The sequence below is a fragment of the Hemitrygon akajei genome, chromosome 3, assembly GCF_048418815.1.
Source record: "Hemitrygon akajei chromosome 3, sHemAka1.3, whole genome shotgun sequence".
NCBI lineage: Eukaryota > Metazoa > Chordata > Chondrichthyes > Myliobatiformes > Dasyatidae > Hemitrygon > Hemitrygon akajei.
In genome coordinates, this window is record NC_133126.1 from 147,136,516 (window position 1) to 147,150,275 (window position 13,760).

General features: G+C 38.7%; 1 protein-coding gene across 3 annotated transcripts in view; it reads right to left on the reverse strand.

Annotated features, from left to right (window-relative positions):
- si (sucrase-isomaltase) overlaps positions 1–13,760 on the reverse strand; it is a 185,206-nt gene that overhangs the window by 121,573 nt on the left and 49,873 nt on the right. For all 3 annotated transcript variants that reach the window (XM_073041017.1, XM_073041016.1, XM_073041015.1), the window contains 2 exons: positions 12,198–12,369; positions 9,838–9,937 (listed from right to left, as the gene is read on the reverse strand). In XM_073041017.1, the coding sequence (XP_072897118.1) occupies positions 9,838–9,937; positions 12,198–12,369 (272 nt within the window). The remainder of the gene's footprint in view (positions 1–9,837; positions 9,938–12,197; positions 12,370–13,760) is intronic.

The window sequence follows — 13,760 nt, forward strand, 5'->3', positions numbered from 1 at the left end:
ATATAAGAGAATTTCATTCATTCCAAACAGATTGTGCTGTACATAATTATGAATCTACAGTGCAAAGTACCAAATCTACTTGAAGCCTAAGAGAGAAAAAAATATTCAGATGAAGTTGTTGCGTTGGCAGCTACCCAGAACAGTGATGTAAATTCAAAAGAGCCATCTGCTATAGATGCCAGCAAGAGGGTCATTTTGTATCAGTTTACAAGACACAACCCAAAGTGAAGGCGAGGTCAGATGTTCATGTTAAACTTCTCTGCACTGGAGTTGACAAGAAAGAAGAAAAAAATGGCAAGCATGGTAATTAGGATTCTCAGGTAAAGTTTATGATCACAACAAATATAGCAAGCTGAAGATAAAAACTGTTGCAGACTGCTCTCTGATGAACCAGGATATTTATTTACAGAATTTCGCAGGGTATTTCCACACTAGTTGAAGATGTATTCAGGGGTAAGTTTTTCAAACAGAACAAATGGAATGCTTAGTGAAATGCAACAAATCATGTATGGCTCTATCAATTACATCAACAAAATGATATAATACACCTATCCTGATAGAGAAAAACTGATACAACAACCAAAACTGAATTCAAAAACTGTATCCCTTTAACAGATTGCAAAATCATGTCTCAATAGCCTACTACATAAAGTATGCAACCTATTTAATGATTCCAGTGATGCAATTTCAGCCACAAGCTGCACCTCCAATTAAACCAGGTGAGAAACCTGATGATTGAATGCTGCAATCTAATCCCTAAGCATTGAAAGCAGAGATCAAACAGGAATCAAATACACTTCAGGAGGAGGGAGGTCTGCTGAAGACAAACCACAGTGATGGGTTAATGACGATGGTGGTAGCTCCAGAAGAGAATAGATGAAGTGCCTCAGCCCAAAACATCAACTCTTTACTCTTTTCCATGGATGCTGCCTGGCCTGCTGAGTTCCCCCAGCATTTTGTGTGTGTTACTAATTCCACAAGATCACACTCAATGAAGCAGTTAATACCTAACAAAGCCCATCACCAATAACACAAGATACCTCTGCTGAGCTAGCTGGAGTAATGCTATTACATTGTCTCATGTGTATGCACAACTAAACATCAATTAAGACAGCCAACAATTTTTAACCATCAACAAGCAAAAGGGAATTTATTCCCGCAACTTTCTCCCATATGGTGTTAAATCGTCCTCTGAACTTTTCCAAGCCACTCTTGACAAGCTTTAATAAGGAATAAATCACTGCTTGTGTAATCAGGATGACGCTCTGATTACTACATGCACTGAGGAAGAAAATCTTGAAATCCTAGGAGAGATACTCAGCAATTACACGAGCATAATGAGACTTTAAAGAGAAATAAGTGCGGTCTTGTGCAACATGAAATGGTTTATCTTGGCTTACAAGTGGATATACATGGATTGCAATCTGAAAAGAAAAAGGTACACGACTCTAAAACCTGCAATTATTTCCAAACTTGGGTCATTTCATGGAATGGAACAATATTGTGTGATTTAGTATTTATTTGGCAACCACACTATTAACCCTTTGCTCCTTAGTCAAAACTAGACTGAAATAAAGGGCAACAGTGTGCTTATGAAGTGATCAGCGATAAGTATATCAAGATGCCAGTATGAGCCAGGATATTTATTTACAAAATTTTGGCAGGATTCTTCTATGGAAAGCTGAAGAAGTACTGTTGTTTTGTTGCTTTTGTTGATGTTGTTACCCTGCTGAACATGATGCTTCTGCTATGCTTGTTGGAATCAGAATTTGTGGTGACACTTGCAAGAGCATCCAATGTTGGTCATCGATGCAAATGATATATTTCACTCTATTTCTCAATGTACATACGAAAAATAAATGAATCTGAATCTCGGCTGAGCCCTCCTCCAAACCATTCTCTGGATAATTTGAGTTAAAACTGTCAATCAGGCTGATCAGCAGGCAGGGATTAGTTTGAACAAAACAATGTTCAGGAATCAATGTCGATTATCTTCCATTTTTTTGTGAAAATATACTAACTTGTGACCTGTTCTCTTCTCCAGAGAAGTTTAACATGGTGTCTTACTTGTCTTTAACAATTCTCTGCAAACTTTTTAAAAGTATAGTGACAATGATCATGTCCAATAATATACTCTGAACACCAAAGAGCCCTAGTAAATTTATTTTTTAGAGACAAAAATTTAAGTAAACCTTTACCCATTTTTGTCAGTACTAAAGCTTAACTTTCTCATTCAGTTTATCAGAGGCCTTGCAAATATCTTTATACACTGCATCAAATATGTAACATTCTAAGATCTTCCTTGGTATCTCCTGAAAAAAAAAACATTTACATAATACCCCACACCCCACGTATATTGCTGCATAGTTCAGACTGACATTTGGTGCATCCAGCAGAGTGTTTTGAGCCAGATAGTACAAACAGTGAAGCAGTCATAATTGAAGCTAGCCTCTGGGAATATAACAGTGGTTGGAGTATCAGTGGGATAACATTTCAGAATCAGAATCAGTTTTATTATCACCAGCACGTGACACAAAATTTGTTAACTTAGTAGCAGCAGTTCAATGCAATACATAATATAGAAGAAAACAAAATAAAATAATAAGTAAATTTTATTCAGTATACTTTATACAGTATACATATATTGACTAGATTAAAAATCATGCAAAAAACAGAAATACTATATATTAAAAAAAGTGAGGTAGTGTCCAAAGTTTCAACATCCATTTAGGAATCGGATGGCAGAAGGGAAGATGCTGTTCCTGAATCACTGAGTGTGTGCCTTCAGGCTTCTGGTAATGGTAACAGTGAGGAAAATGGCATGCCCTGGGTACTGGAGGTCCTTCATAATGGATGCTGTTTTCTGACACACCACTCCCTGAAGATATCCTGGGTACTTTGTAGGCTAGTACCCAAGATGGAGCTGACTAGATTTACAAACATCTGCAGCTTCTTTCGGTCCTGTGCAGTAGCAACCCCCCCCCCCCCCCCCCCCCCACCAGGCAGACAATGACGCAACCTGTCAGAATGCTCCCCACGGTACATCTATAGAAGTTTTTGAGTGTATTTGTTGACATACCAAATCTCTTCAAACTCCTAATAAAGTATAGCTACTATCTTGCCTTCTTTATAACTACATCGATTTGCTGGAACCAGGTTAGATCCTCAGAGATCTTGACACCCAAGAACTTGAAATTGCTCAATCTCTCCACTTCTGATCCCTCTATGAGGATGAGTATGTGCTCCTTTATCTTACCCTTCCAGAAGACCACAATCAGCTTTTTTGTCTTACTGACATTGAGTGCCAGGTCATTGCTGCGGCACCATTCCACTAGTTGGCATATCTCACTCCTGTACACCCTCTTGTCACCATCTGAGATTCTACCAACAACGGTTGTATCATCAGAAAATTTATAGATGGTATTTGAGCTATGCCTAGCCACACAGACATGGGTATATAGAGAGTAGGGCAGTGGGCTAAGCACACACTCCTGAGGTGTGCCAGTGTTCTGAGACAGAGATCATAACTATTAAGTTAAAGTAATTGTTAAAAGGGATATTGTTACAAAGGATGGGTTAGGGGATGGTAAAGTGGAGAATAGGGAGGTGAAAGAGAATAAAGGAGAGGAGGTAGACCTACCCTTAGCCAAGAGAGAATTTATGGAGGCACAGAGTGAAGATGAGAAACAGATAAGGCAGTTAAAAGGTCAAAAGGTCCAGGGTTGGACACAGATGATCTGCCTGGCTTGACAGAGCAGTTTGAAGTTGAAAAATTTAAATGTGTTCCCGATAATGATATAAGGGCAGTCCTAGAAGAAAAGGATGCCGCTACCTTGAAGGAGTCTGCTGGGTTAGCAGATGAAGTTGTTTTAACCCTCAGGGTTGAGTTTACTCCGGATGGGAGTTGCCCAGAGAGTAACTGCGAGGATCAAGGGAACTTAGAAGTTGGAAAAGGGACTGGTATGGAAAGCCTGGAAGAGGTAGATGTCCCGTTTGAGTGTGTTCAAGATGTGGATGCACAGGGTACTGAACCTAGTATTGAAACTCAGGAAAAGTCTGAAGTATCTGATTTAGTTGAAAAGGAATGCAGTTCTTTTGGGTCAGATGGACTTGGTTCAGTGAAGAAAGGGTTAACCTTGGTACCAGTGGAAAGTGAGAATTCTCAGTTGTTTGTGTTAGAAGGTGTGTTGAAAGTTAGTGAGGAGATGAAAGCTGGTGATGTGAATATTATTGAAGGAGAAGGGAAAAGTGTAGTTCCTAGATTGAATAAAGAAAATTTAAAGTCTGAATTGGTTTTAGAAGCAGTAACTAGGCTGAAGGAACAATGGCTTGTTAACAAGGTGCCTGCGAATCAATTACAGTTTGTTTTGGAACTTAAAGGTAAACAACTCGCTGATGTTATTAAAGGAGGTGATTTGGAGAAACAGAACCAGAAATGTTGTTTTGACAAAGAGGGATCACTTGCAGATGTTAAACTGAAAACTAATAGAATGAAGGGTCCTTAAGATAAAATTAATGACTTACTTAAAAATAAAGAATTGTGTGGAAGTTCAGAAAATGGGCTAAGTTTGAAAAACATTGCTGATAAGATAACTCCTATGAAAGGAGTATGTGAAAGCCTATTCCACACTGGTGAACAAGCTAACCACATGAGAGTTAAGTGGAAAAGGGGCAAAGGTTGACAAATGTCGCAGGATCTGGTTTTGAGGGATTTTGACAAAGCATGTGAAAAATAATAAAGACAACACCATGGAAGATTGACTGTTAAGTTTAAAAGTAAAATAGAGTTTAGTATTTGCACAAACTTCTGTAATGTACTATATTATAATCACATATGTATTGGTTCACATTTTGTAATATACACTTAAGCTAAGATCACAACCCTTTAGTTTTTTTTTGCTGATGAAAAGAAAAAAAATAGGCGGTTATTAAATTGGAGTCTGATGCTACAAGAGTTTGATATTCAGATACGACATATTAAAGGGAGTGACAATGTAATCGCTGACTGCTTATCTAGATGCTAAGTTGAATGTATATCTGTATTGCTTTGTAGTTAAAAACACTTCTGTATTTTTGCTAAACTCTGTAATCCTGTAAAACGCAGTATTACTTAATTTTCCCCCTTGGTGAAAATTCCTAGAAGGACGGGGGTGTTACGAAGGATGAACAGTTCGGATGGGCAAAAGGGTGCAGAGTTGCCCATGTCCCCCTCCCCTGGGAGAATTACAAACCGTTACTGTTGCCAGGCTGCTAATGAGAGAGAAAGAGATGGAACATAAACATACTGGGACTGGAACATTTGCTTCAGATAAGGGAGAGATAACACATGGAGAAAGAGACTTGTTGTTCCACCATATTATGACTCCTGAAAGACTTATGGCTTCGGAGAAGGATTGTTTACTTGGTACTATTCTGTTCATTAAAATTCCTCAGTGAAGGCCGGAGTGGGCTGGTTTGATGGACTAAGCCATTCAAAACTGATTGACACCTGAGACCCCGTGAGTAGGGATAAAAGTGAGGTCTGGGAAGACACCCCTCAGACACACCAGGAGACACACTAGTGAGCACTGCTTAAGTGTTGGAACCCACAAGAAGGTGTGGGGCATCGGAGACCGAACGAAGGATCGGTAAATTTTAACTCACAGTGTTTATAGCGAGGCCGGTGGGGGGCTTGTGTGTGTGTCCACCCTTGCCTGGGTGACAAGTCCACCATAGAAGAACGGTCTAGCTAAAGGCGAGAGGGGTCATACCTGAATGGCCACAACAACACATCGACGGATCAAGAACGTAAAGGAAGGTTTGACTGGCTGTCACTGTTTGCTCTCTCTCTCTCTCTCGCTCTCTCTCTCTCCAACAATTACAACACATCGATCAACAACTACCTCAGCCTGTATGAACTGAACTGAACTGAACTTTATATTCACATATGACAATTCATTATCCCCTAGGCATCGATAGAGCTTGTTTATTATTGATTATTATTATACCCACACTTTTAGGTTTAGTATTGCTAATGTGTATTATCTGTATATTTGCATTGTTGATATTGATTTGTATATTTTACTAATAAACACTGTTTTGAAAATAGTACCAGACTCCAACGGATACTTCTATCTTTGCTGGTAAGACACCCAGTTACGGGGTACGTAACAATATGAAAGTCTGGAAATTAAGTCCTGAATTGGGAGGAGCTGATTTCAATATCACATGACAGGACTTCATAAAAGTATAGTGGTTGCAGCTATTGGAGGGGAGTCTACCGCTTTGCACATGGGAAGCGTTCAAACATGAAGTGGGGAGTATTCCCATGAGGGTGAAAGGAAATGTCAGCAAGATTTCAAGGGATATCAAGAGCTGGATAATAAAAGTACCATATGGCAAATGTAGATGATTGACATCAGGGGAGGCCTTTCAGGAATATAAAATGTATTGGGAGATGCTTAAAAGAGAGATGAAATGGCTGTCAGGCAGCATTAAGAAAACTCCCAAAGCTTTTTTATGTATATATGCAAGAGGGTAACAAGGGCATCAGTGCGGCTCATGAGAAAACAAAGTAGCAATCGCTGAGAGAGCCAAAGAAGACAGTAAAATTCTAAAGCACATTAATATTAAAAAGGTGGTATTAGCATTAATACTTTTCACCTGGTTAAAGATGATAACTCTCCAAGGCTTCATGAGATGCAATTCAAGCTGTTATGGGAGACATAGGTGAGTAATCAGATGAATGGAGGGCAGGAAAGGTGGTACCTGATTCAAGAAGGGCAGCTTGGTAATGATAGACCTTTCATCTAAAATCAATGGCAGGGATGTTATTGGGAAAACGATCAGAGAAAGAGAGGGAATTAATCTATTTGAAAAGTAGGCATTTGTAGAGTATGTGAAACAGCTTTTATTGATAGAGAAGACAGTTTTGGATTACAGAATGCAATTAATCATTAAGAAAAATGGGTGAAGCAATGGTAGATGAAATTTAATCCTGATTAAGTGCAAGGTGAGGACTGTTAAGTATAGAGCATTCACAATAAATGGCAGGCCACAGGGAAGATTGGGAAACAGAGGGACCAGGATGTCCAAATTCAGTGATCATTGAAGGTGATCTGAAGAAAGTGAACCATTGCCCAACAGAAGGTAAACAGGTGTTGGTGCCAACCTCTGTGCCTCTGGTTGGAAGGCATATTGAACAAAGGATGACCATGCTGCTCAGAGGATTTATGAAAGTGACAAAAGCAGTGGTCCAACTACAACAGTTTTTGTACACAACATGTCTGAGAAAGCTTCTGATAAACCTTCTGTTATGTTAATCAGGCAGTTACTTGCAAAATATGGCTTCATTTTAAGCTGGAGTTCAAAAGGAGCCTCAGATAAATTGCAAGCATTGGTTTTTGTGAGTAAAAACAACCAGGATCTACTCCGTGTGCATTAAGGTCACTGCATGAACTTCAAGTGGGAACAGAAAGCTGCTTGTAAAAGTAGATGCAAAGACTAAAGCCCAGCTGGATGAATGGAAGGCCAAAATGAAAGGAGTCAGTGTAGATATGAAAACAGAGGATTCATTAGATAATGCTCCAGATTGAGGAAACCAACAGAAGAGATCAGATTGTAAAGGGAGCTACCGATGGATTAATATGAGAATACTCCAGTGAACTAAATACACCTTCCCAAGATCAAGATGCACATCCTAGAAAGAAGAAAAAGGAAAAGAAAGAGGAGGGTGACATAAGTGCTATAGAAATGGAATAAACAAGACTGAATTTCTTGAGAAATTAACAAATTCAGAGATACTCACAAGAAATTAGAAGAAAAAGGAAGGTGAGAAAAAGAAAAAACCCCAAAAAAGTTGAAAAAGGAGAGAAGGGATAGAGAGAAAGAAAGAGAGAAGGAATCTGTAAAAGAATAAAAGTGGTAAGAAGAGCATGAGCAGGATTGGGACCATGAGTGAGATAGAGTTCATGAGTGAACCAACAATAAGGAAAGGAAAGGGAGTGCGATGGAATCAGCGAGATAAAAAGAGAGAAAGAAGCCAGGACCAGGAGAGAAGCAAGGATTGAAGTAGATCCAGAGGGAAAAGAGAAAAGAAAGGAAGGCCCATAGAGATGTCAGAACCCACTTCCTATAGTCTCAGAGTCAACTCCTACAGCCACTTACAACCTGAGATTGTTTTCACAGCCACAAGTCTCACCTGCCAAGCAAAGTGACCTCTCTTGTCAGGAAAGATGTTATCTCACAAACAAGAAGAAAAAAATCCTCCACAGGCATTAAATCTTTAGGCCTGAATGGGACTATTTACAATTTACTCTGCTGTGGATGTCTATATCGTAGTTTTATTATATAGTGTACTTTGTAAGAATATCTATACAAGTTGAGATGCATTCTATATTGTGTTAGAGTTTATAGCTAGGGAGGAGTGCTTGCATTTAATATTTCAGTAATATTTGAATAATAATGCAAGCATATTATTTGATTAAGCATTCTTATTCAAGATTGAAAGATTAATTTTATTCATCACATGTACATCAAAACACAGTGACGTCAGATAGAATTGTGCTGGAGGAGGCCCACAAGTGTCACAAGGCTTTGCCGCCAGCATAGCATGCCCACAGCCCAGTAACCCTAACTACACAGCTTTGGAATGTGGGAGTAAACCAGAACACCTGGAGGAAACCCACACGGTCACAGGGAGAACATACAAACTCCTTACAGGCAACAGCTGAAATTGACTTTGATCGGTTATCGCTGGCACTGTAAAATGATGTGCTAATCACTACGCTACTGTGCCACACTATGGCTCCATTTCATGGCCTGCATGTATTATCAGTACTTCAGCAAAGATGGGGACCCAATGTACAGAAGTGTCTAAAAGACCATTTCTGGATAAGCTGATACATGTTTGCCAAATCACAAGGGGCTGGTCAATCCATACCACTTCAATGTGTGCTCACTCCAGCTGCTGCTCTCTTGAAATAGAGCTGAGGGCTGAATGGAGAATTTCTATGCTATCCTATTTGTGGACCACAAATTGGGATTTGTTGCACATTTCTACTGGTTCTTACTAGAAGGAAGCAGATTTATGAAGGATAATGACACATTATTACATCAGTTGCATTAAGCTAGCTATGGCGAAAGAGCTGAGGCTATAGCAAAGTGGTTCTTCAAAAGGATTTCCCTGATAAACTATGGAGCCGCACGCAATGCTCCTCATGAGAAAAGATATGGCGGAATAACTTAATGAGGAACATCAGTACAGGTCACTTTTAGCTGACAACCATCTACTCCTCCACTCTCTCTCCAAGGCTGGGGATAACTGGTTATTATAGAAGATTTAAAGTTAAAGCAAAATCTATAATGGCTAGAATTTGCAAACACCTAAGAAAACTGGAAGAACCACACAGTGCAGATAATGCTCATAGCAGATTAATCAACTTCTAAGCAATAAGTAATTGATAATACTTTTAAATATTATTAGAGGGAGCCCTTTCTGCCATTGAACACATGTTTAGTAGATTGAGATTAACACATGACATTAGCTGCACTGTTGAAACCTAATTTAGCACTGCAAGTATTGCATGAGGATTGATGTCACAAGCCCATACTATTTGCATGCCCCTACTTCTCAATAATTAAACTAGAATAACACGCTACAAATGTACCCTTCAGATGCCATTTCAAACCCAAAATGCTGTCCAATGCTAAAAAATAGCACTCAGATTTTGCTGGCAAAGTTTACTCAACCACCATTCTTTCAAGTTACTGTTCACAGAGCTCCCACCCAGAGAAAATGAGAAAATAAAAGTCACTGTTTAATTTACTATTTTGCCATTGTTATTGTGAAACGCTTACCCATAGCATTGCTATTCAGCAAAAACACACCAAAGGCTAATCCACTCTCCCCTTCCAGACACATGAAGAAAGTGTGGTGTCCGTAGAGATTGTGCATCCCCTGTTAAAGAAAAGCTGTTTTACTATCTTGAGAGAATTTATATCACACGTTTATTGTATCAATTTCAGTTTAATCTTGACAACAGCTCACAGGCCCTCCGGCAGCTATATTTTAGAGTGTTTAAAGCAGTGAGCTAAACAACAATTTATATTCTCAGTGCAACTTTCCTATCATAAAAAGGACCACAAAACCTTTGCAAGAGCAGCATGGATATCAAGCAGAATACAAGTGAGAGATTAGGAACAGTTATAGTTGAGCAATATTCCAATCTATTTTCTTATGAACAATATAAGGAACCATTTCTACCAATAAGAAGATTCTTCCTAGGAATTGAGTTGTGTTTAGAAATTGGATTGCATTCATAATAATGGGAGAATTACAACAAATTTCACAGCACCAGTAGCTGTGCATTCAATGACCTTGGTTACATGCTCTCCAATTTGTTAGATAATCCTTTCTGCTAATTGTCTTCTTAAATCTCTTTTAAAAATCCAATGAAACAAATTTGATCGTTTCTAAGGATGCCAATGTGAAATTTACCCAATGCCTTTGTTTCCAATGCTTGCAAAGTAATGTGACAGCAGCATGACTAATCATGCTGTTAAAAGGACCAAAACTGTGATGAATTATGCTCAGTTAAAGCCAGTCTGCTATAAGTTAAAAACCATCCTGTACTACTTAAGTAGAGGTGCAGTGTGATTCCAGTGGGCTTCAGGAAGTGTTTTCTTACCAAAGTGCAGACATCACACATACAGTTGGTTTAACTGCAGGTTTTACAAACAACTTACTGTACATATGAATCCCTAACAATAGCTTCAATCTACATTTCCTCACCCCCTTCTCCTCCCACGTCTAATCTTTTATTTTGCCTATTTTCCAAGACAGCTCACACTATAAGGAAAGTTTTTACTCATGTACCCAGGTTTGTGCAGGAGCAGTAAGGACAGGACAAAGTCCTTCAGTAACTTGCACACTTCTTATTGTGTATTTAGTATTTCAATAATATTTGAGCACTATTATAAATATATTGTTTGATTAAGCATTCTTTGTTATTTAAATAATTCATTATGGGTTATAGGTAAACATATGTAAATGGCATACGTCATTCCGCCACTATATCATATGTGCATGCCTCGTTAAAAGAAAAAATGAAGTTTACAAGCATCTCTTCGGCTCTCTTAATTTTAGAAAAATCACGTACTACAGTTCCAGATCTTGTCCTCTATGCCTTTAGCTAAGCTTTTGATCATACCTCTCAGTATCTTCTGCTTGGCATCTAATTTCTTCCCCCTCCCCACACAAACACACCGTGTATGCAAAACTTTCCAGCTCAATTTTCCTTTTTCTTGCTTCAGATCATGCTTATTGAATTATCTCTTAAGGAAGCACTGAAGAAGCATTCCTACTTCTTTTATTATACATCAATGTGAGGCACAGTCATAAGAAAATAAAACAGAGAATACAATTGTCAATATGATGACTGTAAGAAGGAACAATGAAGTTTACCTTGGACAGTTTTTTTAAAATACACTAAGTTATCCATGTTCCATTTATCCATTAATCACTTCTTACCGAGGAACAAGTTTGATTACTAACTACCTATTCTATTTAATGCATTTTCAAGTTGAAATATGTGGCATATATTCTGCAATGGAAGAAAAGCAAGACATTTATAATGTGGTAATTGGCATTTCAGGATGTTCTGAGTATTTTTACCAGCCAATGAATCACTCTTGAAGATTAGTCACTATTATAACATAGGATTATGTACTGCAGCAGCCAATTTGCTTACAATAAGATTGAAGGGGCAATAATTAAATGATAAGCACATCTACTTTAGCAGTGCTGTTGAAAGATAAATGCTGTTCAAGGAAACTGTGATTTTCTTTGAATAATTCCATGAGATTTATTTATGGCCAGTTTGGAAGAGCGCACTCTGCCTCAGTTCAGCACCTCAAAAGCAAAAGGATGGCATCTCCAAAAATGCAAAATGGTCCAATCCTGCACTGAACCATTCAGCCATGTTATGCAAAGTGGGGTTTGATCTCATGACCTTCTTATTCAGTGACCTCTATTAATGAGGGTGTAGAAGAATTTTTCACATTACATCACCTCAGCTAAATTTTGAACATCCTTTGCAGTGGAACTAATAAATTGTTCTATTAGAAGAAAAATCATTATACAGTTTCTTTTTAAGGGACAGGCGGAACTCCCTGATGACATCACATAAAATGAACTGACATGCATCATGCTTTCATACCCCATTAGGAAATGCATCTCTGGAGAAGATGGGCCAGATCTTCCAATTAGTGTCATGCCGAAACCGTTTATGAACGTGTTCTCCTAGTCCATAGATGTTGTGACTGGGAAGTTTAGCAGTTATTTGTAAATACTGATCAGCAAACTGTATGGGCCCGAATGAAGTATCGAACCTATAGAAAAAAAGTATCATTATTCTTCACCCTACATGATGTGCTACCTGAAGCAACCTGAACAGCACGATGTGGAACAAATTATTTAAGTTAGTAGAAAATTCACTTTACTTTTGCACCCTGTGGTTTCAGTTAATCATCAGATTCATATAAAAATGAAAAAACAAAGGTTGTTTCCAACTGATGAGGCTAAATGCTTTTGAATTAGTAATGTAAATATATTTACATGATGTTATACCTCACACTGGGTAAAATAATTGAATTCAAAGATAATTGAAATGTTCAGAACATAACATGATTATTGAGAAATCCAATATCTACATGCATATGCTCATTTAACATTATTTATCTTATTATATGTCCTTTCATAAATACAACAGAATTAGGGGTTAAATAGTGCTCCTTGATCATTTGTACAAAGGTCATAAAAGGTTTGACAGACATTTCTGATATTTTCATTGTGTTACTGAGACTTGTGCTGTAGGTAATAAAACTAATTGGTACCTTTTATATTAATGGCAACACTAAATTAATCTAAATCATAGATCAAGGCAAAGCAAGAAACATTAACATAGACAATTAAATGCGAGACTATGAAGCTGGTGGAGAAGGGAGGGCTTCGGGAACCTGGATCATTGGAATTAGTCTCACTTCCAGGTCAGGTGGGACCTGTACAAGAAGGACTAAGTGCACGTGTACCGGAGGGGCAGCAATGTCCTTGCAGGGTGAATCGCAAGTACTATTTGGGAGGACTTCAACTAGCATGGCAATGGGGTGAGGAGGGAGGTGGGAACCAAAGCAACAGGTAACAGGTGGAGAGATGAAGGGAAGGTAGGCATTAGGCTAAGTAAGCCTGATGGGAAAGACAAGCAGGGTCAGGGTAATGAGCTCAGTGGGACTGATGGGCTAAAGCATGTTAGAGGAGGATATGAATATGCCAGGTCACGGAGTCTGGCTCAGGGAATCCAGCAATAATGCTGTGGCCATTACAGAGACTTGGATGACAGTAGGACAAGACAAGCAGTCTAAGTTCCAAAAGCTTGATGTTTCAGACGAGATAGAGTGATGTAAAAAAAGTTGGAGGAGTTGCATCAATAATCAGGGAGAATGTCACAGCAGCTTTCAGAAAGAACATACTGAAGGGCTCATTGACTAAAGCCAGATAAGATCATAGACCATAAGAGATAGGAACAGAATTACGCCATTTGGTCCATTGAGTCTGCTCCAACATTTCATCATGCCTGATCCAATTTTTTCTCTCAGCCCAAACCTCCTGCCCTCTCCCCATAGCACTTCATGCCCTGACTAATCAAAAATCCATCCACCTTTGCCTTAAATATACCTGATGAGTTGGCCTCCACAGCTATCTGTGGCCACAAATTCACCATTCT